Source organism: Drosophila takahashii, chromosome 3R (genome assembly GCF_030179915.1).
Source record: "Drosophila takahashii strain IR98-3 E-12201 chromosome 3R, DtakHiC1v2, whole genome shotgun sequence".
Lineage (NCBI taxonomy): Eukaryota > Metazoa > Arthropoda > Insecta > Diptera > Drosophilidae > Drosophila > Drosophila takahashii.
Window position 1 is genome coordinate 7510641 of NC_091681.1, and position 25784 is coordinate 7536424.

General features: G+C 33.4%; 1 protein-coding gene across 3 annotated transcripts in view; it reads right to left on the minus strand.

Annotated features, from left to right (window-relative positions):
• Positions 1-25784, minus strand: part of 5-HT2A (5-hydroxytryptamine receptor 2A) — a 171376-nt gene that overhangs the window by 12225 nt on the left and 133367 nt on the right. For all 3 annotated transcript variants that reach the window (XM_044394780.2, XM_070217193.1, XM_044394779.2), the window contains exon 6: positions 21716-22063. In XM_044394780.2, the coding sequence (XP_044250715.1) occupies positions 21716-22063 (348 nt within the window). The remainder of the gene's footprint in view (positions 1-21715; positions 22064-25784) is intronic.

Sequence of the window (25784 nt, forward strand, 5' to 3'; positions counted from 1 at the left end):
AATTTTAGTGTTCTCTATTAATAGCCTCCATATTTAAAACACACGTGTAAAAAATCAATTAAAATCAATTGTGAGTTGCGTTTTAAATATGGGGGTTTTTTGTTTTTGTTAAAATTTTAGAGCTGTCAGTGGCAAGCTTAAATTATTTTATATGTTATTAATAAATAACATTTTAATGTTTAAATAAAGCAGTTTTATAATAGAAAAAAAAGGGTGTCCGATTATGCGTGGGGTTCACTGTACCTGCAGTGTGCCGAATAAGAATTTTTCACAACACTATACTAACTAACAAGAGAGAACGCTATAGTCGGGTGCCCCGACTATCAGATACCCGTTACTCAGCTAAAGGGAGTGCGAAGGAGATGGATATAAAAACTTTGATCCGCCGTAACTTTTTAACGAATGGTCCGATTAAAAAAATTTCTTCTACATTTTGATAGGTATTGATAAACCAGGGTTCGGAAGTTAACACATTGTATTTTACAGTGTGAGCAAAGTTGTTGACATGTGTGTCAAATACAAAAGTGTTAAATGTGAAAAATAATTGTTAACACACACAGCCGACTTGTGTTTTTAACACCAATGTGTTATTAACACGATGTGTTTTTTACACAATGTGTTTTTAACACGATGTGTTTTTGACTCCAAAAGTGTGCGAGTCAAAAAAAATGTAACTGTAATACATTAGCACTAACATTTAAAAAAATTCTACACTCTTTTAAATATAAAACAAAGGAAAGACTCGTTGATTAAGAGGTCAGAACACTTTCACCCACTAAGAAGATCCATCTTCGGGGAAAAAAAATCCATTATAGTTTTTACGTTTATCAATGCACAAATCCAACCTATTTGGTTGGTGCTTATTGCTTACTGATTTGTTTGCTACTTATTTTAAAACGGCCTATCTTGTCGCTGAACAAAATAATCTTTTATTTAAATTAGAAAATTTTTTACCCCTTCAAAATTTTTAAATTCAATAGATATTTAGAAAAATTATCCATAACCAAAAACATACAAATTTCTTATAACAAAGACACATTATATTAGTAAGGGTAGGCAGAATCAATTTATTTACATATATTGTGAGCTGTCTTCATATTTAATAGTGTTAATGTATCAAAAAATATGTTTGATTACAACATATTCTGAAATTACCATGGCCTTTTTGTTGTTTTCTTCGCTCAAATAACTGGAACCCTTAAAGTTAAATCGAGGATCCACATAAATTCCTGCTAGGAATGCGTCATTGTCAAATAAAACTGTCTTTCGTTTGGACATAGCTTCTTGAAGATTCTGAGCGAGCGAGTGTTTAGGTGACAGCCTGGTCAAGTGTGCTTCGCACAGCAGTGCGATAAAAATCTCCCACTACCAAGTTTTCCGATTGCAGCATGGTTGTGCATTCTGCAATGTGTTGAAAGGAAATGCAAAATTCTTCAACAAAAGTCCAATCAATATTGGAGCTTGGTAACAGATTTTCGGTTTTACTTCTCAATAAACGCAGCGACTCCAACATTTTGTACGTTGAGCTCCAACGCGTGGTGTTATCCAAAACTGGCAGACTCTCACCATGTCGTCGGCATTCTGATCGAAGCTTTTTAATGGCACTGCGGATCTGCTCTAATTCTGATTGCACTGTTTTAATAACGTCCCAAGACGCCAATTGCAGAGTATGAGCACCGCAATGGACTACACTTAGTGCCTGTTTTAAAGTATTATGAAGTTCATCATAATCTTCTTCGTCGTCGTCATCATCATTGGGCATGCCTGCCTCTTGAAACTCTTGTAAAAGCTTTGCCGTTTTTATTACATTTGCGCCGTTGTCCGTAGTCATACTATAAATTTGGTCCATTTCGATATCGTACTTCCTTAAGCATTCTAATATTTTATACTTAAAATTTTGAGCTGTGTGTCTAACAAAAAGTTCTACCATACCAATAGTATAAATTTTGATTTCAAAATTGTCCATATATTGCACGTTAATACCCATAACGCTGCGTCCGTTGCGACTAGCAATGTCCATTTTTATGCATAGGATGCGATTTTTTAGCTTCTCTTTAATCGCGAAACACACCTTTTTTGCAGTCAGGGCCAAATGCGCCACTGCACTTTTGGAGTTGACGGTAAATTTAAAAGCATCGTTCCACGGTTGTAAAACCTTTTGAAAGCATTCATCGTCAAAAAGACGGAATGGGAGCGCTTTTGCAGACAAAAGGTAAGCAATCGATTGCTTATATTCATTCTCATCCATTTTGAGGGACGCGATCGTTTTAAACTTTCGGTTCCATCAACCTCATAGACGTCGGTTTTGTGAACCAACTTGTAATGCCGCTTAATATTGCCATTGGTCTTCGACAGTCGTTTTTTGCACACAGTGCATTCTACAATTGCGATAGAATTTGTAGGCACCACAAGCTTTTCTAAATTTAGTTTAGTGGGTCTGCCCATATTTTTCCTTTTTATTCAGCTTTTAAAATTGTTTCACTCCTTTAAAACTTGAACCAGCTAATGCAATGATTGCTTTGACAAATTATTTAAGGAGGGAGATACATATAGACAAAAAAAAATTCCATTTTTTTTTTATTATTTAAATTGGTAGAACAAATGTGTCATGAAAGTTTCACGAAGAAATTCGAACTATTTTGGAACTTATACCAGGATGAAGGCACCCACCTTCCTTGTGCAGTAGATATATTTCATTACTTTGAATGCGTTTTTCTCGAAACCATGTTTTCCTCAGCTGCGGATCGTGTATCTCAAAAAGTAATGCTTCGATCATTATGCTGCTTTTATAGAAATGTTTGTAATGAAATTGCCGACTGTCTGAACCTACTTTATGTAAAAATTTGTACGGTTAAGTATTTTTTGTTAAGAAATAACAACAAAAAAATATATGAAAAAAAATATTTTTGACTTTGAAAGAGGGCCACAACCAGAGTTTTTCAGATATTTTATGTAAGTTAGGTTCAGACAGTTTCTACGTTATTTCTTAACAAAATAAACTTGGTTTCATAAAAATCGGATCTACACAGCGACCTGTGGACGATCCGCAGCTGGCCTACTTTTTTTTAATATAGCCTGACAAAAAAATTCCCACGGCCGCCATTTTGAAAGGTTCAAAAAAAAAATTGGGTAAAATTATATAAGAACAATGTAATCAACATGCCAAGTTTTGAAATCCCAGCACTATTCCTTATTGGTAAAAAAAAAATCACGAAAAACATGACAAAATTGCAGTTCTATATGTATCTCCCCCCTTAATCCATAATTTAAGTCCTAATATTTTTTATTCACATAAATTTGTCTTTTATATTTACACAAAACGAATAGTCATTCTATAGAATATTAATTTATATCACATATAATTAAACACCGGAAATTAGAACGAAATTTATCAGAAATCCAAAATGTTATAGAAATGTTAACAGTTTAACATACATTTTTGACATTTTAGCTGTGTGACAAACACCCCCTGTGTTAAAAACACATTGTGTAAAAAACACGGCGTGTTAATAACACGTCGTGTAAATAACACAAATGAACTGTGTGTGTTACTTATGTTTCTAACATATGTAGGCTACAATTTTTTACACACATGTCAATAACTTTTTTTGAACTTAACACTTTGACATTTAACATGTTAATAACACAAGTTATTTACAGTGTGTGTTATTTTCCGAACCCTGTGATAAAAACAATAAAACTGCATTTTTATTTTCCGTGGCACCCTTTTGAAACAAACTTGCGCTACGTAGGAACTCCTAGAATCTGCATGCAAAATGTCAATCTTCTAGCTTTTATAGTTTCCGAAATCTCAGCGTTCATACGGACGGACAGACGGACATGGCTGTATCGACTCGGCTAGTGACCCTGATCAAGAATATATATACTTTATAGGGTCGAAAATGCTTCCTTCTAGCTGTTTCCAACTTTTGCACGAATACAATATACCCTTTTACTCTACGAGTAAAGGGTATAATTATTGTTTTTATTTTTTGCATGACCTCATGGACGGATTTATGACAACGGACAAAATTTTCTAGTCTTAAAAAAAAATTCCCTATTGAACGAGTTTTTTTAGAAAATTTTTTCTCAAATACAGAAAAATCAATTTTTTTTTCTAAATTATAAGGTTTATTTTTCTAATCTTCCTTTCTTTATTTGAGGGTTTAAATCGCCATTGATTTTAGAAAAAACAGACTGAACTCTTCTAAAACAAAAAAAATTGCCACTAAAATTATAAGTATTTCTACATAATAGAAATATTGTTTTTCTAATAACAGAAAAAATGTTTGAAGATTTTTCTAACATTTAGAAAAAAATGTGTGATATTCAGTGTTGGGACATACCTAGATACTTTTACCTAGGTATGTACCTAGGTACAATTTAGTGGTACCTTTTACCTTACCTATAGGTATAAAAATAATTGAGTACCTTTTACCTTACCTAGCTACAGATTTTTATATACCTTTGGAATTATGAAGGTACTTACATAGGTATTAAACATTGCTCTGATTTAAAATAGGCAAATCTGACTGCGACACTGTAGTATCGTTTCATTGTATCGTTTCGTTTCGAAATTGTAATAGTCTGAACGCAGCATTAAAAGTCATTGGAATTCAGCCGTTCTATCGTTTGTTTTGTGAAGTTAAAACTAATCGCAGTTTTATTTTATATCATTTTGTGCACGTATGTATGTTCCCATCACTACATCACTGTATACATATACATAGTCAATGTTTCTACATACGGAATTTTTACGCGCCAAATATGTACATGAGGGTTTCATAAATACATTAATGAAGTGATACGTGCATACAATTATTCATGCCGCGTGTTTTAAAAATATATGCACAAAATTAAAACATTTAAATTTAAATGAAATGAAAAGATATTGTTTGATTAAGACGACTAAAAACTGAAAACTAGTCTTATTTTAAGTTTAAATGATTACAATGAACAAAACAAAAAAATTATACAAAAATAAAAAAAAACAATATATTTACCTCATACCTTTACCTAGGTACTGGGAAATTGAAGTACCTTTACCTTACCTAGGTATTTATTTTTGCCCAATACCTTTTACCTTACCCAGAAAAACCTTACCTTAAAAAAACACAGTACCTTTCCCAACACTGGTGATATTAAGAAATATTTTTCTGGAAAATAAAAAATTTAACCGTATTTGATCGATTTCCCTTCTTATACACTTTTTAGAAAACATTTTTTTAGCCTAAGAAAAAATCGCTATTAATTGAAGAAAATTTCCGGGATTGGTAGCCTAGGGGTCTAACGCGTGCGAGTTATCCAGCCCGTGAAACGGTTCCATTTATGGAATTAATAAACAAATTTTTAAATTCAATCCCAGCTAAATTGCCTTTGCCTTTGTTTGAGATTCTGCCTCCGCCTTTTTCATTAACTTCGAGGGCCGCGCTTGACCGTCCGGCTAAGATAAATAAACCTATCGTAAAGTAAATAACAGCTTCCGTTCGAAGCCAAACTCTCACGCTCAAAGCCCAAAGTATTGCGTTCCGATTTTTTATCAAAATTGCATCGGTCAGCAGAATCTAATTTCACAACGAGATGCGACAGTTTCAGCATAAGCTTTTATATTAAACAAAAATCAAAGTTCTAGAAGCTTAAAAAAGAAAAAGCTTCTGGCCGAGGTTCGTTGGAGAAGATTTCAGAATTAAGTAGTGAGTCTTAATCGGATTGAAACCGCGAACGGTCAAATCTTAGAATCAAAAGTAAAAGTGTCTTGATAGTGAGTTAGTGAATTAAGGTTTTTTACCAATAAAGAAAAATTATAAAATAAAAAATTATTTTTTTTAAATCAACCACAACGATCAAATTTAATTGGCGCCCAACGTGGGGCCGTGTCCTTAAAAAGTTCCAAAAAATAAAAATTTAATGAAAAATAAAGTTAAATTAACAAACGGAACTCGCGCAGCCAAGAACTCAAATTTTTATTGGAAAAATTAAAACATCCAACACAAAACAGTGATCGTGTAAAATTTTTAATGGAAATCAATAAATGAAATAATCCATTAAGTTGATTAATTGGTGGACTGAAGATCTAATTCACAAACATCAAGAACACTATAAAAATAAAATAAATCCGAAACGACAAAAACAAATAAAAATACAAAACCAACAAAAAACAACAAACAAATAATCAGAACCAAAGAAAAATTGACAGGAAGGAAGGGCTGTAGGGCAATCCCTCGCCAACACTGGAAACAATTTTTAACTCCCTATCGACAACAAGAAGATCATCGTACAAAATTGAAAGAAGACCCCATCGGACAGTATCGTGAGGATAAATATAATTTTATTTTTAATAAAGGGTTTAAAAAGAAAATTAATTTAAGACAAGCAAATTATTTAAAAAAAAAAATACCATTGAGAATTAAAACAAAAAAAAAAAAAAAAAAAAAAATCTGGAAAATTTAATAGATAGTTTCGGTGAATTAAATTTAAAAATGGCAACCGGAGGTTCAGCACCAAACTTCTCTGCAGGTAGTATAGCCACAGCTGGCGGCCTAACAGTGGAATTAATTAATAGATTAATAAACGTTCAGTTGAATGAAGTAAGCAGGAAAATAGAAGGTTTAGAAGGAAGACTAGCCACGGATACAAACACTGTGGAGGATTATAAAAAAAATACAAAGAATCGACCCAACTATAAAGTGCGATACAACACTTGAAGTGGTAAAATCTTTACTAAAGTTTACCGGGGAACCAACACAATATGTAGGTTGGAGAGAAGCTGCAGAAACTGTTATGAGTCTTTATAAAATTCAAAGTGAACAATACTTTATCACTTTAACAATTTTACGAAATAAAATTATGGGAGCTGCCCATGATGCTCTTACCAATCATGGCACCGTTTTAAATTTTCAAGCTATCTTATCTAGACTGGATTTTGTATATAGCGATAAACGACCAATGCATATTCTAGAGTCAGTACTAAGTATTCTCAGGCAGGGCCGAATGACAGTTACAGAATACTATAACGAAGTTAATAAAAAAATGACTTTACTAATAAACAAGACCATAATGACACACGGAAAGGACAGTGTAATTACCAATGAAACAAACAAAACAATAAGGGGCAACGCTCTACGAATATTTATATCCGGACTAAATGGATCTATATCAGAAACTCTTTTCTCATTAAATCCACCAGATTTGCCCAATGCTTTGGCAAAGGTCCAAGAATTGGAATCAAACAATTTCCGTGCTCAATTTGCAAACAGATTTAATGGATTTAAAAATGAAAATAAATACCAGGGAAACAACTTACGATTTGATCAAGTACGACAGAATAATAATAATAATAATAAAACGGGCAATCATTGGGGTAATAACCAAAATTATAACTGGCCACAAAAGGGAAATTTTTGGCAAAATAATAACCAAAATAACACTCAAAAGCAACAAGCTGTTGAGCCAATGGATGTTGACCATTCGATTCAACTCCAGAATAAACCTAATAACAATCGACAGCCGAATAATAATTGGCAGCCGAATAATAATTGGCAGGCAAATAATAATCAAGGAAGATATAATAATAATTATTATCAAAATAATAATCGTTCAAATTACTATCGCTCAAATCAAAATAAAGAGCAAACTCAAGCTCAAAAAAGGGAACCAGATGGAACTGTTAATCAGCCAGCAAATAAAGTAACTAGATTAAATAACATTAATGAAGATCATTTTTTAGACGAGACCCCTACAGGGGAATGCCTTATTTAAATAGGGTAGACAGAATAACCAAGAAGCAGTTAAGGATTCTAAGGGCCGGTTTCTCGAGTGCCGGCTAACATTTCTCGAACAGATAAAGTCCCTGCTAAGGCATTTTGGCTTTCTCGAGCATAAATGTGAGAGCTAACTTTGACAGGGACTCGGAGTCCCTGTTAAGCGTTTTCGGCTCGATAGAATGACAGCTGATTTCCCAAAGCCAACTATGAAGAAGAAACGAAATCACAGTTGACTTTTCCTTTGAATTATACCCAAACAGCTGATGAAATAATCGAAGCATGCCATTTTTTGCACTTAACAGTGCGTTGACAGCACTCTGTAATTGTTTCTCGTTCAGATAAATTGAAGCAGTCGAGAAAGCGGATTTGCTTTTACGAACAGTTTATCTGGTCTTAAAGTTTTTCGAACAGATAGCTATCAGGGACTTTGACAGGGACTCGAGAAAGCGGCCCTAATAGATACAGGAGCCACTGCTTGTTATATAAAAAGGGGAATTTTTGAAAATAAAAATGAATTATCAATATATAAAAAAGTAACTACAGTTCATGGGTATTCAATTATTAAGTATTACCATATTATAAATATATTTGGAACACGACATTTATTTTATGAAATAGAAGGATTAGAATCTGATCTTCTAATTGGGTTTAATTTACTAAGGAAAATAGGAGCTATAATAAATATAGAAAAGGGAGTCTTGGAATATAAAGGGAAAACAGAAAAGTTAAAATATTATGATAATGAGGAAAAAAATGAAATAAGTATAATTGAAGAAAAAAATAATATTCTTCCGTTAAAAGAATTTATTATTTTTTTGATTATTTTGATTATAAAAGTACTAAAGACACAGATTCATTATTTGTGGAAAATAGTTTTGGATCAACAAATCCTGAACGCGCCGACGATGAAAATTCCGTCAACAAAAAATTAAATAGTTTTGGATCAACAAATCCTGAACGCGCCGACGATGAAAATTCCGTCAACAAAAAATTAAATAGTTTTGGATCTAAAAATCCTAAACACCCCGACGTAGATTTTTCCGTCAACAAAAGAATAAAAAATATTGAAACTAATGAGCCAAAGGGAAATAAAATGAACAATATTAATATGACCAGTACAAATCGAGTAGAAGTATTGGAGAAGAAAATAATTGACATAATCGAGGAGGAACACTCAAAAATAAATTTACAAATCCCATTTCGTACCGATATCCGGAGTGAAATAAACACCGAAAACGACAGGGCAATTTATAGTAAACAATATCCTTATGCCTTATCAGTTTCAGATTTCGTTAATACGGAAATCAATAGAATGCTTAAGGAAAATATTATAAGACCTAGTAGAAGTCCATATAATTCTCCAGTGTTAGTGGTACCCAAAAAAGGTCAAAATGAAGATGGCAGTCCCAAACATAGATTAGTAATAGATTACAAAAAATTAAACGAAAACACTATACCGGATAGATACCCGATGCAAGACCCGTCAGTAATATTAGCCAATTTAGGAAAGGCTAAATACTTCTCAACAATTGATTTGGAATCTGGATTCCACCAAATTTTAATGAAAGATTCAGATATTGAAAAAACAGCATTTTCTATTAATAACGGAAAATTTGAATTTTTACGAATGCCTTTTGGGTTAACAAACGCACCCAGAATTTTTCAAAGAGCCATGGATGATATCCTAAGAGAACAAGTAGGGAAAACTTGCCATGTTTATATGGACGATATAATTATTTTTTCAAACACTATTGAACAACACTATGCTGATTTAATTAAAATAATTAATATTTTACAAAGAGCAAATATGAAGATTTCTCTTGAAAAATCTAAATTCTTTAAATTAGAAACCACATTTCTAGGGTACATTGTTTCTCATAATGTAATTAAAACGGATCCCGAAAAAATTGCTACAATTACAAAATATCCGATTCCACGTAATATTAGAGAACTCCGAAGTTTTCTAGGCTTAACAGGGTATTACAGGAAATTTGTCCGTAACTATGCAAAAATTGCTAAACCATTAACAAAATATCTAGGAGGGGAAAATGGAAAGGTTTCTAAAAGAATGTCTACTAAAGTTGCAATACAGTTTGACGAATCAGCTGTACAAGCTTTCAACGAGCTAAAAGAGAATCTAATAGCACAAGTCGAATTAGTTCAGCCAGATTATAGTAAGAAATTCGTTTTAACTACAGACGCATCAGACGTAGCTATCGGGGCAGTACTAACACAGGATAATAAACCAATTACGTTTATTTCAAAAACATTAAATAAAACGGAACAACTTTATGCCACAAATAAAAAAGAATTGTTAGCTATAGTATGGGCTTTAAAAAATCTCCGGAATTATTTATATGGAGTAATTGGCATAGAAATACAAACGGATCATCAATCCTTATCGTTCACAATTTCGGATAAAAATCCAAACGTAGAGATGAAAAGATGGTATTCTTTCATTGAAAGTTTTACCCCAAAAATTATATACAAACCCGGAACAACAAATGTTGTAGCCGATGCATTATCACGAATACAAATAAATAACACTAGTTTACAGCCGAAATGCTCCCCAGCAATTGATGGCAAATTCTGTTAGATTTGGATCCCTAGATCACGAAAATAGCACTAAATTTTTTTTCGATGGCACAGTTTTTTTTTAAAGATTTTTTAAAGTTTGAAATGTTAAATTTCGGACTTTTTTCGAATTTCTTCTTATATCTCGGCAGATATCCATTCGGTTGGGCCAGTTTTAGTTTTTTTTTAAAGTCAATAGATCAGAGCTTAACTTTGCCATACAGATCAATACGATTGGATGAGTAATGGCAGCGCAGAAGCTTGACAAAGATGAAAAATGAGTTTTTTGGTCAACTGTAAGTCGGCTGTACATATCGTAAAAACTCGAAATAAATCCGTTGAAAAATCATAACGAGTACAAACATAAAGTTTGCATCCTACCAAATAAAACAAGCCGGATATGGCCCAAATCCATGGAAAACTGGATTTATGGTGGATTTTTAAAGTTTGGTTTTTTCGGTTGACAGAGTCCAAATTTAAGATTTATCATAGGCGGCGACATGTAAACAAAAATAATTGGTGCTGGCAGCCGGGTCACTAAATAGCTAAATCAGATATTTAAAAGCTAGAAAATTATTAAAGTGAATTTAATTTTTTAATTAAGGTTACTTTTTTCATAAGAATGAACTATCCAAATGGATAGTACTTAGTTAAAAATACTCACAGTCATAACGCAAGCAATTTTATATTTTTAAAGGAATTTTCAGAAATTAAATTTATTTTATAATTTTCTAGCTTTTAAATTTAGCTATTTTTTGACCCGGCTGCCGTCACCACTCATTTTTGTTTACATGTCGCCGCCTATGATAAATCTTAAATTTGGACTCTGTCAACCGAAAAAAGTGGAAAAATCCGAACTTTAAAAATCCACCATAAATCCAGTTTTCCATGGATTTGGGCCATATCCGGCTTGTTTTATTCGGTAAGATGTAAACTTTAAGTTTGTACCCATTATGATTTTTCAACGGATTTATTTCGAGTTTTTACGATATATACAGCCGACTTACATTTGACCAAAAAACACATTTTTCATCTTTGTCGAGCTTCTGCGCTGCCATTACTCATCCAATCGTATTGATCTGTATGGCAAAGTTAAGCTCTGATCTATTGACCTTAAAATAAAACTAAAACTGGCCCAACCGAGTGGATATCTGCCGAGATATAAGAAGAAATTCGAAAAAAGTCCGAAATTTAACATTTCGAACTTTAAAAAATCTTTAAAAAAAACTATCCCATTGAAAAAAAAATAAGTGCTATTTTTGTGATCTAAGGGTCCAGCACTAACAGAATTTGCCATCAGTTGCTGGGGAGCACACCAAGAATATTATTTTGTAAACTAGTGTAATATTACAAACAGCGATATAGACGTTTCTGAACAGACAAACTCAGACCAAGACACACAGCATTCAGCTGAAAGTAGTTTTGAAAATGTAATACAAGAGACCCGTAAACCGTTAAATCAATTTAAACAACAATTGTTATTAACAACGGGGAGGTATACAATACATGAGTCACTGGATATTTTTGACAAGACAAGACACATAATCGAATATGATACAGTTGAGAACTTAATAAGCATTTTAAGAGAGTATCTTCCACCTAACATAACAGTTGGAATTCATTGTAGTTTAGAAGATTTATGTCATATTCAAGTTTCTTTAAGAAATAGTTTTACTAACAAATTTCTTTTTACGCGATTATTTCTACAAGACGTAGAAAACGCCGAAGATAGAGCTATAATAATAGAAGAAACACACAATCGAGCTCATAGGGGTTTAGACGAAAATCATAAACAAATCAGTAGATTATATTATTGGCCCAATCTATTTGTAAAACTAAAAGAATATATAAAAAATTGTAAAATTTGCAATGAGAACAAATATAACAGACACCCGATTAAAATTCCAATTGGGGAAGCCCCAATCCCAACTAAAGAAGGCGAAAATTTACACATTGATATATATTATGCGCAAAGTTTAACTTTTTTAACTTGTATTGACGCGTATTCTAAATTCCTAGTAGTTAAAGAAATTCAAAATAAATTAAATATCGAAAATAAAGTAATGGAACTACTTCAACATTTTCCCCAAGCCAAGGTAATTATGACCGATAACGAACCGAGCTTTACCTCAGCTCAATTTAAATCCTTTGCACAAAGATGCGGTGTAACTCTACATTACGCAGACCCAAGACACAGTACCTCAAACGGACAAGTGGAAAGAGCACATTCGACATTAACAGAATTAGCTCGCTGCATAAAAGAACAATTTAATTTAACTGACTATTCCGAAATCGTAATAAGAGCCGCTCAGGAATATAATCAGAGTATTCATTCCACAACAAACCAAAAACCTGTTGACATTCTTTATAATAAAATCGAACACGATAATATTCCACAATTATTAAAAAATACTCAGGAGAAAATGTTAGAAACTCATAATGAAAACAGAAAAGAAAAACAATATCACGTAGGACAAGTTGTTTATGAAAAGAAATATGGAGAAAGAAATAAACTAAAACCAAGATATAAGAAGCAAATAGTTAAGGATAATATGCCTAATAAAATAATAATCAACAGTAGAAACAGAATTATTCACAAAGATAATATTAAGCATTAATAAATTCTTTTTTTTAAAACTTCCAGAAAATGTATTCTTTAATACATATTTTATCAATCATAATATTGGCCAGTTCAGAAATAATTGATTACTCGAACCCTGAATTTTTTCTGTTCAAAGACAACAAGGATGTACTCACCTATGAATCTTACAACGATTTATTCCACGTAACTAATTTAAGTTTTTATAAGGAAATACTTGACATAGAATCAGATAATATAAAAAAGGATTCAAATAAAAGGTCACAATGGGAAATTAAGTACGACATAGAAGTAATCAAAGTAATCTTATCTCAGTTAATATCAGCTAGAACAAAAAGGGGAATAAATGAGTTAGGCACCGTGTGGAAATGGTTGGCTGGAACTCCGGATCATGATGATTTCATAAAAGTACAAAATAAAATCAATGACTTAATTGAAAATAATAATAAACAGTCTATTATTAATTCCAAATTGTTCAAAGAAATAGAATCTCTCTCTGAAGATTTTAAAAAGGTTTTTATTGATCAAGATTTACCACTTAGAAAACATCGCTTACGATTAATAACATTTGACCTACAAAACTTAATTGATACTATTACTCTTGCAAAAATTGACGTTTTTAACACCAAAATTTTAAACAATGAAGATATAAAAGAAATATTAAAACACGAGCAAAAGCCAGTAATTATCGCTGACTTAATGGATATCTCTGTGTTCAAAATCGCATTACACAAAGAACTTTTAATAATTTATATAAAATACCCAATAATAAAAAATAGATGCGAAATTTATTACACTCGATCCATTTCCCAAATCGATGGAAAATTATTAATAAGTAATCAAGTCGCAAAATGCGAAAATACATATTATGAAATGTCTACATTTAAGAAAGAACTTTTTAATAATTATTGCACTTTAAGTTTAGAGAAAACATGTTTTACCCGATTATTAAATGGTGAACAATCAATTTGTAAAAAAATAAGAGAAAAGAATAAAAAAATAGACATTATCCAAGATGGTGCCATTTTAATAAATGGTAACAACATCGTCAACAATTCCGAATTAGGTGGTTCATTCTTAATAACATTTAATGGTACAACCACAATAAATAACGTTTCATATACCAATTTAGACAACAAAATTCTTAACTATATTACTACAAACCACTTCAAAAATTACGAAATATCCGATTATATATTTTCAAATAACTCAGAACTCTCTTTAGATAATATAAATATTTTAAATCCATTCATTAAAATTAATAATACCAAAATATCTATATCCTTTATATTATTAATTTTAGTCATTATATATTTGATTTCTCTACCTATTATTAAATACAGAAATATGTTTGTAACCAAAAAACAACGGCCAGAGTTTGAAAAACCTAACGAAGATATATTTTTAACAGAATTAAAAGATCATTTAAACGAAATCCATAATGAATCGGGACGATCCATTTTAGAAGGGGGAGAGTTATCCAGCCCGTGAAACGGTTCCATTTATGGAATTAATAAACAAATTTTTAAATTCAATCCCAGCTAAATTGCCTTTGCCTTTGTTTAAGATTCTGTCTCCGCCTTTTTCATTAACTTCGAGGGCCGCGCTTGACCGTCCGGCTAAGATAAATAAACCTATCGTAAAGTAAATAACAGCTTCCGTTCGAAGCCAAACTCTCACGCTCAAAGCCCAAAGTATTGCGTTCCGATTTTTTATCAAAATTGCATCGGTCAGCAGAATCTAATTTCACAACGAGATGCGACAGTTTCAGCATAAGCTTTTATATTAAACAAAAATCAAAGTTCTAGAAGCTTAAAAAAGAAAAAGCTTCTGGCCGAGGTTCGTTGGAGAAGATTTCAGGATTAAGTGATCAGTCTGAATCGGATTTAAACCGCGAACGGTCAAATCTTAGAATCAAAAGTAAAAGTGTCTTGATAGTGAGTTAGTGAATTAAAGTTTTTTACCAATAAAGAAAAATTATAAAATAAAAAATTATTTTTTTTAAATCAACCACAACGATCAAATTTAATTTACACATGAAGTTTGAACTGTTACCATTTAATCTTAAAAATATAAACACAATTTTTTTTGTTTTTTTTTAATATTCTTCAATATAAAACCTTATTTGCAGCTGTTTAGCTTATAACTTCGATTATAGCTAAAAACATGAGCATATAGCCAAAAATTCAACATTTAAAAAAAAAAAAAAAAAGTGGACTCCAAAAATTAAAAACAAATTTTTTTAAGTAGGCGAAAATTATAACAAAAAATAGTTAAAAGGTTCAAAAATTTTTTTTTTTAATTTTTGTTGGGGCGTTTATCTTTAAAAAACGTTTTTTTTTTAAATTTTTTACGCCCTCAAAAGTGTCACGCCCATTTTTTTATGTTCAACATAATCTAGAAGCGTCGCCGAAGTCAGATGCATTTAGCGTGGCGTCACTTTTTTTCACAAATGTGTATGTACATACAAATTCGAAGTATTTAATTTTTATAAAGCTTATTTTCACTATTATTATTATACTATTATACTATAGTGAACTTCGGTAGCTTGCCGAAAAATTCCAGAGAGAATGTCTCTCTCATTTTCAATTTCTCTCATTTTTTTTCATCTCTGAGACGAAGTTGAGAACGATTTCATGAATGCTTGGGGACGATTTCAATAGTGTTCATGCTTGATAAACGAAATCAAGAATGATGTATTCTCAAAAAGCCAGATCAAGAATGCTTTTATTCTTGAATTCAAGAACGCTTTTATTCTTGATTTCAAGACAGTTTGTGCTAAAAAATGTGAGAAGACAAAATACTGAAATCAAGAAGATTCGTTTTTGGTTTTTTCATTCTCAAGTTTTCTCAGTGTAAAGTAATATCTACTCCACAAAGAAGATGGGTGCCGTCATTCTGGTATAAGTTCCAAAATATTTCGAATTTCTTCGTGAAACTTTCATGACACATTCTTAAAGAGTTATACCACCAATTTAAATAATAAAAACAAATTAATTTTTTGGTTTTCTATATGTATCTCCCCTCTTAAAGCTTAACTTATATGCTAACATTTGTGTCGGCTCAGATTGCAATTTAAATATATAATCCGATTCATTATTATTCTTATTACTGTTACTACTTTAATTGACTTTTATTTTTACATGTTAATTTTAATTTAAATTTATTATTAAATTTTTGAATTTTTGAATTTTTATACCCTTGTAGAGGGTATTATAATTTCAGTCAGATGTTTGCAACGCAGTGAAGGAGAGGTTTCTGACTACATAAAGTATATATATTCTTGATCTGCACCAATAGCCGAGTCCATCTAGCCATGTCCGTCTGTCCGTCTGTCCGAGTAAGCATTCTTTAATCTACAAGGGTATATAAGCTTCGGCTGGCCGAAGGTAGCTTCCCTTTTTGTTATTTTTGAATATTTACATTTTTTAGTTGTTCCCTAGTTGTTTTATCCTATAAAGTATATATATTCTTGATCAGGGTCACTAGCCGAGTCGATCTAGCCATGTCCGTCTGTCTGTCTGTATGAACGCTGAGATCTCGGAAACTAAAAATGCTTGAAAGTTGGGATTACCCACACATATTCTTGGGCTTCTTACGCAGCGCAAGTTTATTTTAGCCGAGCGCCACGCCCCCTCTAACGCCCACAATCGCCCCCTAACGATATTAAAATGGGTCCTGCGCCCACATCTTTAAAGATTTCCGAGAAGTATAAATGTAATTTTGTTGTGTATATTTATACCTATCGAAATGTAGAAGACATTTTTCAAATCGGACCATTCATTAAAAAGTTATACGCAATCAAAAGTAATGTATCTATCTCCCTCGCACTCCCTTTAGCTGAGTTACGATTATTAGTCGGGACACCAACCCGAGTACAGCGTTCGCACTCCCTTTAGCTGAGTGACGGGTATTAGATAGTCGGGACACCAACCCGACTATAGCGTTCTCTCTTGTTATATCTATAATTTGTAATTTGTATACTCCTTTCAGTTATTATTACAGTTCCAATTTGAAACCGCCCAAGTGCTCAATTAAAGGAAATTCAAATAAGGTGACAAACAAGAACAAAAAAAAAAACAACACAAAAGGCCGTAGCGTCACAGAAACAACCGGGTATAATTCCGAAGCCCAAAAATAGATTTTTGTATTTTCTGAATTTTTTTTTGTTAGGGGAGTGTAGGGTAAGGTGACGAACGATTCGTTTTTTGAATGTAACTTTTGTAAAAATCAATATTTTTCAAAAGTGTAAACGCAGAAAGTTGCTTACATCTACTGAGCATATCCCTGTAAAATTCGAAATTCGAAATTCCAATGCAGCTAAATCCCACAGCGTTTGGGGTGAACCCTACTTTTTTTGCACTTTCAAAAGTTGTAGGGTAATGTGACGAACGATTTGTTCTTTAATGTAACTTCTCCAAAAATCAATATTTTTTAAAAGTGTAAAAGCAGAAAGTTGCTTACATTTACTGAGCATATTTCTAAAAAAATTTGGATTCGAAATTTCAACGTAGCCAAAACCCACAGCGTTTGGTGTAAACCATCCTTTTTACAAACAAAAAAATACATTTTTTTTATATATTATTTACGGAAAGGTTATTTTCGACACGTAAAAGAAAAAAGTAATAAGATAATACCCAAACTTACAAAAAAAATGGTCAAAGTGCAATTTTTTTTTTAAATTAAATTAAACTGACGTCACTATTAAAAACAACAATAAAACTGCAGCAATAAATGTTATCTGGTATTATTATATTTTTTTAATTCTTGAATTAAAAAAGTTCGTCACAATACCCTACAAAAAGTTCGTCACGATACCCTACAAGGTAGACTTGTAGCAAAAACGGTGTCACTCTCAAACGGCGCAAAAGAAAAAAACGCGAGGTACCAAAAACTGTTGATAAATATCTCATGTATACGTGCATATATTTGCCTGATTTTATTTTCCACTCAGCTTTGCTCTGGCACTGCTGAAACACAAGTAAATTGAATGGGTTTGCTAGTTTGCGCACCACATTTTTAGCGAAAATTACCTCACGAACAAATTACGGGACTTCTTATTAATATTACTGTAAATACATTTTCAACACGATAAGGGGAGACGACTACATTTATTTGGAATTTTTGTCGTGACGTCATATATGAGATTCGACGAGTTCGTCACATTACCCTACTCGTCAAATTACCCTACACTCCCCTACTTAAAAAATATTTGTCTATATTTAATATATTTCTATTTTTTAGAAAACCTTTATTTCTAAATTCTAAGAAATAATTTTTTATTTTCTAGCAAAATATTTCTAAATTGCAGTCTATTTTTTTTTTGATTTTTAGAAAAAACGTCTTTGATTTTAAAAACCTACTTTATTTAATACAGACAAAATCGCCAATAAAGCAAATTCATAGGCGATTTTCTAAAACCAAGGGCGATTTCAGTCGATTTTTTTTTTGGGTGTATTAAAATAGGTATTTATTAAAATAGTTACGTGTATTTTGTTTTTGCTTTAGGTGTGTGTCTTTGCTAATTGTGTGTATTTTGTTGTTGTGTAATAACTATTTACTTAGTAGAATTGACAATTTTGCTGGATGCGGCCTGTTTGACAATTATTACAGTTGATTTTACCAAGTTTTTTTTTCTGTGTAGGCAAAAGGAAGGGTTCTCCACATTTGCTGCGTTGAACGAAGCTCTGTACGGTAAGTGTTAAATATTGTTGCTGTTAATTTGGCAATTTCGTCTAATAGGGTCTTCCCACAGAGCTCCATCCACCATCTACCATCCGTTGAACGGATGGTCCGTAAGGTTTTGCCGTTCCGAAAATTTCCCAGTTAGTCCGCCATCCAATTTTGACGGACTTTGACGGGCTCTTTTATGCGATAGTTGGGCGATGTTTTCTCGGTGCAACTCTGAATTCTTCCTCTTGACTGTGAAAATTGGAACGATGACTGCGAGAACAAATCAAATCGATGGCGGGAAAAAATGAAATAATGCTTCAGCTCATTGTTTTTTGGGTCTTTTTGAATTATTTGTAGTTTGTTATGAGCGGAAAAGCGTTCGCGAGCAGGTTGCTATGTGTGGGCCAAAATGTGCGTACGAAAATATCAATGTTTGCAGCAAAGTGTCAAAATATGTTCTGCACTTCGTAAATATAACTAATATTAATTAAAAGTGTACTTTGTACTCCTATAAAGTTCCAAAGTTGCTATAATTTACCAATTTTGGTTTTGTTTACAAATTTTTCATATTAATATTGGCTAGGCAGAGGCGTAGTAAGAGCGGAGTGTGGGGTACGGGAGGTTAGGCTCCCCCCAGTCAGCAATATGTATGCATACTCGTTGTAGGATATGTTATAAACGTTCAGATATGTTTTTAAACTATTTTCTTAATCTAATTATTGTATTATTCTACAGTAAAATTAGGAGAGCGCAATTTTACAACAGGTTTCCCGAGTTGAAATCCCCCTTCGTTAATGTTGAGCTGAGCAACTGCTCTTCAGTCAGCTGTTATTGGATGGTAGATGGTGGATGGAGTTCTGTGGGAACACGAGTTTCACATTCGTCAAAAATCCCAACCGTTTCAAACGGATGGACTCTATGGGAAGAGGCTATAACAAAATTTTAGAACTCTATATTTTGCAGAATCTCAGAAGAGGGAAGGGTATAATGAGACTACACGAAGAAAGGCGACGACCAGTGCAGAAAAAGGCCCGGACAAGGACAACGAGATGGACAACGATATTGAGGATGATGGGGAAGAAGTAGGTATAGCAGGCTACATTAGAATTACGCATTAGAAATACACACACACAAAATAAAACTTGGTAAAATCAACTGTAATAATTGGCAAACAGGCCCCAACCAGCAAAATTGTCAATTCTACTAAGTAAATAGTCATTTCACAACAACAAAATACACACAATTAGCAAAGACACAAACCCAATGCAAAAACAAAATACACGTAACTATTTTAATAGTTACGTAACTATCTTTGTTGTATTTTTAAATCGAGTAGACCAATTTTTTTCACTCGTGAAAGCCGCATTTTAAAGCACTACAAAAGATGCGATCCAGAACGCATCTTTTGGAATGCATCCAAAAGCAATCTAAAAGATGCGATCCAGAATCGGATTCATATAACTCGAGATACAGATTTTTACAATTTTTGGCAAACTTAAAAAAGTTCTTAATAAAAAAAATTTTTTTTTTTTCGTCAAATCCTGATACACGTGTTTACTTATATTCCGAATAATACGTGTAAAAAAAAGTTTCAGGCAAATCAAAAAGTGACCCAATAAGGGGCTGTCCATATATTACGTAATCACCTAGGGGGGGGGAGGGGGTCATTGAAATGATTATGTTTGATTACATGGGGAGGGGGGGGGTCTTGCACAATGATTACGTAATCATTTTATATACATTTTTAGATTTAAAGAATTTATTTAAAAACTTTTTTCCTTAAATTATATCTATAAACTTAGATAGGAAAGCAGAAAAAAAATTTTTAGTGGCTGGACGGCGAAAAAGAGAATGTTCAACCACACGAAGGACGCGAAGACCTGGAATGGCTTGACGAAGATAATTTCGGCGTAGACGAACCGAATGTGTCATACCAAACTTCATTTATAAACAATATTAAAGATTGGGTTGCATCTCCGTTTGAATCCACAGATTAAAACAAAAAAAAATTTATTCTTGGGATTACGTAATCATTGGGGGGGGGGTTGTTTATTGAATGATTACGTTTGATCACCAGGGGGGGGAGGGGGTCAAAAATCACCAAAAACGTGATTACGTAATATATGGACAGCCCCTAAAAGGTGTTCGGTTTGTAAAAGAGCCGCCCATATATACACTAGTTGGCATAATTATTTTGACAATTTTTATAGTTAAATCTTCTCATATTTTGAACTTATAATAGAAACATTTTGGCACCTATAGAAAGAACACTTCTATTCCGTTTAAATGACACAACAATGTTCTTAACCCATTAAGCACCCTTTGAAAAGTTAGAAAATTAGAAAATTTGTTGTGAAGGTCAAATTTTCATCTTTTTTCCTGGGGCTTAAAACAAAAATGTTTTGATGCAAAGTTTTTCCCCAATCAAAATTAATAATAACCGCAAAAAAAATTTCTAAATAATGGAGACATCTCAGTAAAATTTTGTATAAAATACAAAAAAAGTGTAGTTTTTAGCTATTTTTAAAAATTATAAAAAATACAAAGAAAAATATTTGGAATTTTTTTTTTGCAGTTATTATTAATTTTGATTGGGGAAAAACTTTGCATCAAAACATTTTTGTTTTAAGCCCCAGGAAAAAAGTTGAAAATTTGACTTTCTCAAAATGTGCTCACTTTTGAAAGGGGTCTTAACGGGCTAAGAACATTTTTGTGTCATTTAAACGGAATTGAAGTGCTCTTTCTACAGGTGCCAAAAGTTTATATTAAAAGTTCAAAATGTGACTACAGTTAACATTCAAATCTGACTAGTGTACTTTATAGGGCCGGAAACGCTTCCTTCTACCTGTTACATACATCTCTCCGTAATGTATATGTTTCTTCAATATCTATCGATTGACCTGTAAAATTCCACGCCCACAAACCCCGAAAAGCGGTGACGCCTAAATGATTGGGGGAGAAAGTGTAAAATGGTCTCTATTTCTTAAACGTTAAAAATAAATATACACCTGTGTTTATAAGAGGCTGAAAAGACTGCAATTTCCCATTTATAATTCATTTTTTCAGTTTATCGAAAAATGTTATTATATATTTCCTTATTACTCACCGTAAATTGAGAGTGGGGGTGGCGACGCGGTTTAAAGCAAACTTAAAGGGTCGCATTTTTTGGCGCTGTCGTTCGTCAGGTTTCGAAGCCGTAGGCCTCACCTGCTCCAGCAAATGATTACCTCTAGCTCCCTGACTCTGGATGAGGGTCGGTCCCTGAATGGTGGCGATTTTCATCATGCTGGTGCCCCCAGGATTTGAGCAGCTCGTTGTAGCAGCTGATGAGCCATTGCCACCTTCACCTTCCTTCGTTCCAACAGTACCGCTTCCATTGCCACTTTCATTTGTCGGATAACCCAATTGCGGCTGAGAGATGCTGACACGCACGGAGGCTCGTCGATTAGGATGGCTGGTGAATAAAGAGGACACAAAGTTTTTTATTAAAAAAGAGCTTGTACAAATCACTCTAAAGCACACTACACTCAAATTCATTTTAAACTTAAGGTTGAGTCCACAGCAAAAGTCTTTGCAGTATCGAATCAGAAATTCTTGTTCTAAAATAATTAGGTAATATAGTTAGTATTAAGTAAATAAATATAACAAGCATAATCATAATAACAAGTAAATAAATAAAACAAGCCGCTATGTGGCGGCATTCCCCAAAATAATGGTTATACCCGTTACTCGTAGAGTAAAAATAATTAGGTAATATAGTTAGTATTAAGTAAATAAATATAACAAGCATAATCATATTAACAAGTAAGATGCACGCGTAAGCGGGAATCCAGCCGGCGAAATCCGATCCGGCCCATGCAAGCGCTGAGTGGTCACGGCAAAGAGAATATAAACATATATATAATATCTTATAATATCTTTGATATAAACACGGTTGCTACAATCCCAATGGATGAAGAACCCATTTATTCAAAAATGTACCCCTACCCTCGAGGTGTATCGGATTTCGTCAACAAGGAAGTTAAACAACTTCTTGCTGATGGCATTATTTGACCGTCAAAATCACCCTACAATAATCCCATCTGGGTTGTAGATAAAAAAGGTGTTGACAAGGATGGCCACAAAAAAAAGAGGCTGGTTATTGACTTTAGGAAACTAAATAAAAAAACCGAGTATGATAAGTATCCGATTCCTAACATATCGATAATACTGTCAAATTTAGGAAAAGCCCAATACTTCACAACGTTGGACTTAAAATCGGGATTCCACCAGATAGATCTGGCGGAAAAAGATAGAAAGAAAACAGCTTTTTCAGTACACAATGGAAAGTATGAGTTCTGCAGACTGCCTTTTGGGCTAAAAAACGCCCCTAGTATCTTTCAGAGGGCTATTGATGACGTTCTAAGGGACGTCATAGGGAAAATTTGTTACGTTTACATAGATGACGTGATTATTTTTTCCGAAACAAAGGAGGATCACATAAAACATGTTGATGATATCCTATGTCGTTTATGCACCGCAGGTATGCGCTTGTTCCAGGAAAAATCCAAATTTTTTAAAGAAAGCGTGGAATATCTTGGATTTGTAGTATCGCGAGGGGGGATCAAAACTTCCCCGGAAAAAGTACAAGCCATAAAGAACTTTTTGGCCCCAAAAACATTATTTAATCTTAGATCCTTTTTAGGGCTAGCTAGTTATTACAGATGTTTTATAAAAGGGTTTGCTACCATCGCTCGTCCGCTCACAAATATTCTAAAGGGCGACAATGGTAAAGTAAGTGCAAATCAGTCCAGAAAAATTGAGATAAATTTAAATCAAGCCCAAAAAGAGGCCTTTGAGCGACTGAAAAATATTTTAGCATCGAAGGAAGTAACCCTCATGTATCCCGATTTTAGTAAACCCTTTGACCTAACTACAGATGCCTCACAGCATGGCATAGGAGCCGTATTATCCCAAGGTAAACGGCCTATTACAATGATTTCGCGCGCAATTCGCAATGACGAGGAGCACCTGGCGGCAAATGTATAAGAACTCTTAGCCATAGTATGGGCACTAAAGAGTTTGAGAAACTATTTATATGGGGTAAAAAATTTGACGATCTACACAGATCACAAGCCCCTGACATCGGCTGTATCACCAAAAAACACAAACGACAAAATAATACGTTGGAAGGCGTTTGTCGACGAGCACAATGCCACCGTCGTTTATACCCCTGGCAAACAGAATCAAGTGGCGGATGCTCTTTCCCGTCAAAATGTAAACGCGCTTAAAGATAGTGGTGACTTTGACGCCGCCACTATTCACAGTAAAGAGTCCCTGACATATACAATTGAAACAACGGACAGACCGATAAATTGCTTCGCAAACCAAATTGTGATTGAGGAATCGCTGCATCCAGCAACCAAAAACTATGTTCTGTTCCAAAACAAAATGAGACATATTATCCAGTTCAGGGACAAGGACTCTCTACTACATCTTCTAAGAGATGTTGTGAAGCCAGAAGTCGTCACCGCAATACATTGCGAACTCCCCGTTCTTGCATTTATTCAACACGCTTTGATTCAGGAATTCCCCTCGACAGTCTTTAGATATTCAAAATCTCTTGTAATTGATGTAACCGACAAATCAGAGCAACTCGAAATAGCTGTGACTGAACACAACAGAGCGCATCGTGCTGCTCAAGAAAACGTTAAACAAATACTTTTGGACTACTTCTTTCCCAAAATTACAAGAATTGTTACTGAAGTAGTAACGAATTGTAGAGTATGCTCGAAAGGGAAATACAATCGCCATCCCGAAAAACAGACAGACAGCAAAGTTCGGCCAGCAACGAAGTTGCGGGCCGCCAGCGGCGGCTGCCCAAAAGCAGTGTTGGGAAAGGTACTGTGTTTTTGTACCTAGGTAAGGTAAAAGGTATTGGGCAAAAATAAATACCTAGGTAAGGTAAAGGTACTTCAATTTCCCAGTACCTAGGTAAAGGTAAAAGGTAAATATATTGTTTTTTTTTATTTTTTATATAAGCTGAGCTCAAGGAACCGAAAAACGATTTTTAATTTTCCTTACAAAGTTCCATATTTGTCTTAGCTTTCTTAGCTTTCATGGCCTCGTAGTCCGTGTAACTGCTTGGATGAACCCTCTAAAGTTGTTGAAATTAAATTCAATTATTTATAAATATAAGCTTAAATAATTTTGTGTATATATATTTATATATTTTGTGTATATTTGGTTTCATAAATAAATTGATGTAGTGATGGGAACATACATTCGTGCACAAAATTATATAAAATAAAACCGCGATTAGTTTTCATTCTCAAATATGTACATATGTAAGTAATGTGTATATGTACATATCTCACACATAAAAAAAGGCATAGGCTGTGTGTGCAGATTTCCTGTCGATTTATCATCGAATTTTATTGTTTTATTAACACACAACACACACTTGCCGTCCGGGTTAAAAAATTTGCCATTTAATATTGTTGGCAACACTTTCTCGTTTAAATTTTCTTTTTCGGCCATGTCTGTCGCGCAAAGTCAAATTGTTTTGTGCATTTGAGAAAATTGCAATGCAAAGGTAACTTTACAAAACAAACATGAGAACGGCTAATTTCCAATGACTTTTAATGCTGCGTTCCGACTATTACAATTTCGAAACGAAATGATACAATGACGTGAAAATGTGGTGGACTTAGCTTATTTCAGTGTCGCAGTCAGATGTGGCTAGTTTAAGTCAGAGCAATGTTTAATACCTATGTAAGTACCTTAATAATTTCAAAGGTATATAAAAATTTGTAGCTAGGTAAGGTAAAAGGTACCAAATTATTTTTATACCTAGGTAAGGTAAAAGGTACCACTAAATTGTACCTAGGTACGTACCTAGGTAAAAGTATCTAGGTATGTCCCAACACTGCCCAAAAGTGCGGCATCAGCATCTTAGCCGGACGATGGAATGGCGAGCTGCAGTCTCTTTTTGAATTTAACTTTTAGTTTCTAAACAGAGCTCAAGCTGCCCAAACGGGTTACCAATAAATCAAATCAAATATAATGAAATAACTTTTGTTATAATTTATATTCTTGATCAGGGGCACTAGCCGAGTCGATCTAGCCATGTCCGTCTGTCCGTCTGTATGAACGCTGAGATCTCAGAAACTACAAAAGCTAGAAGGTTGAGATTT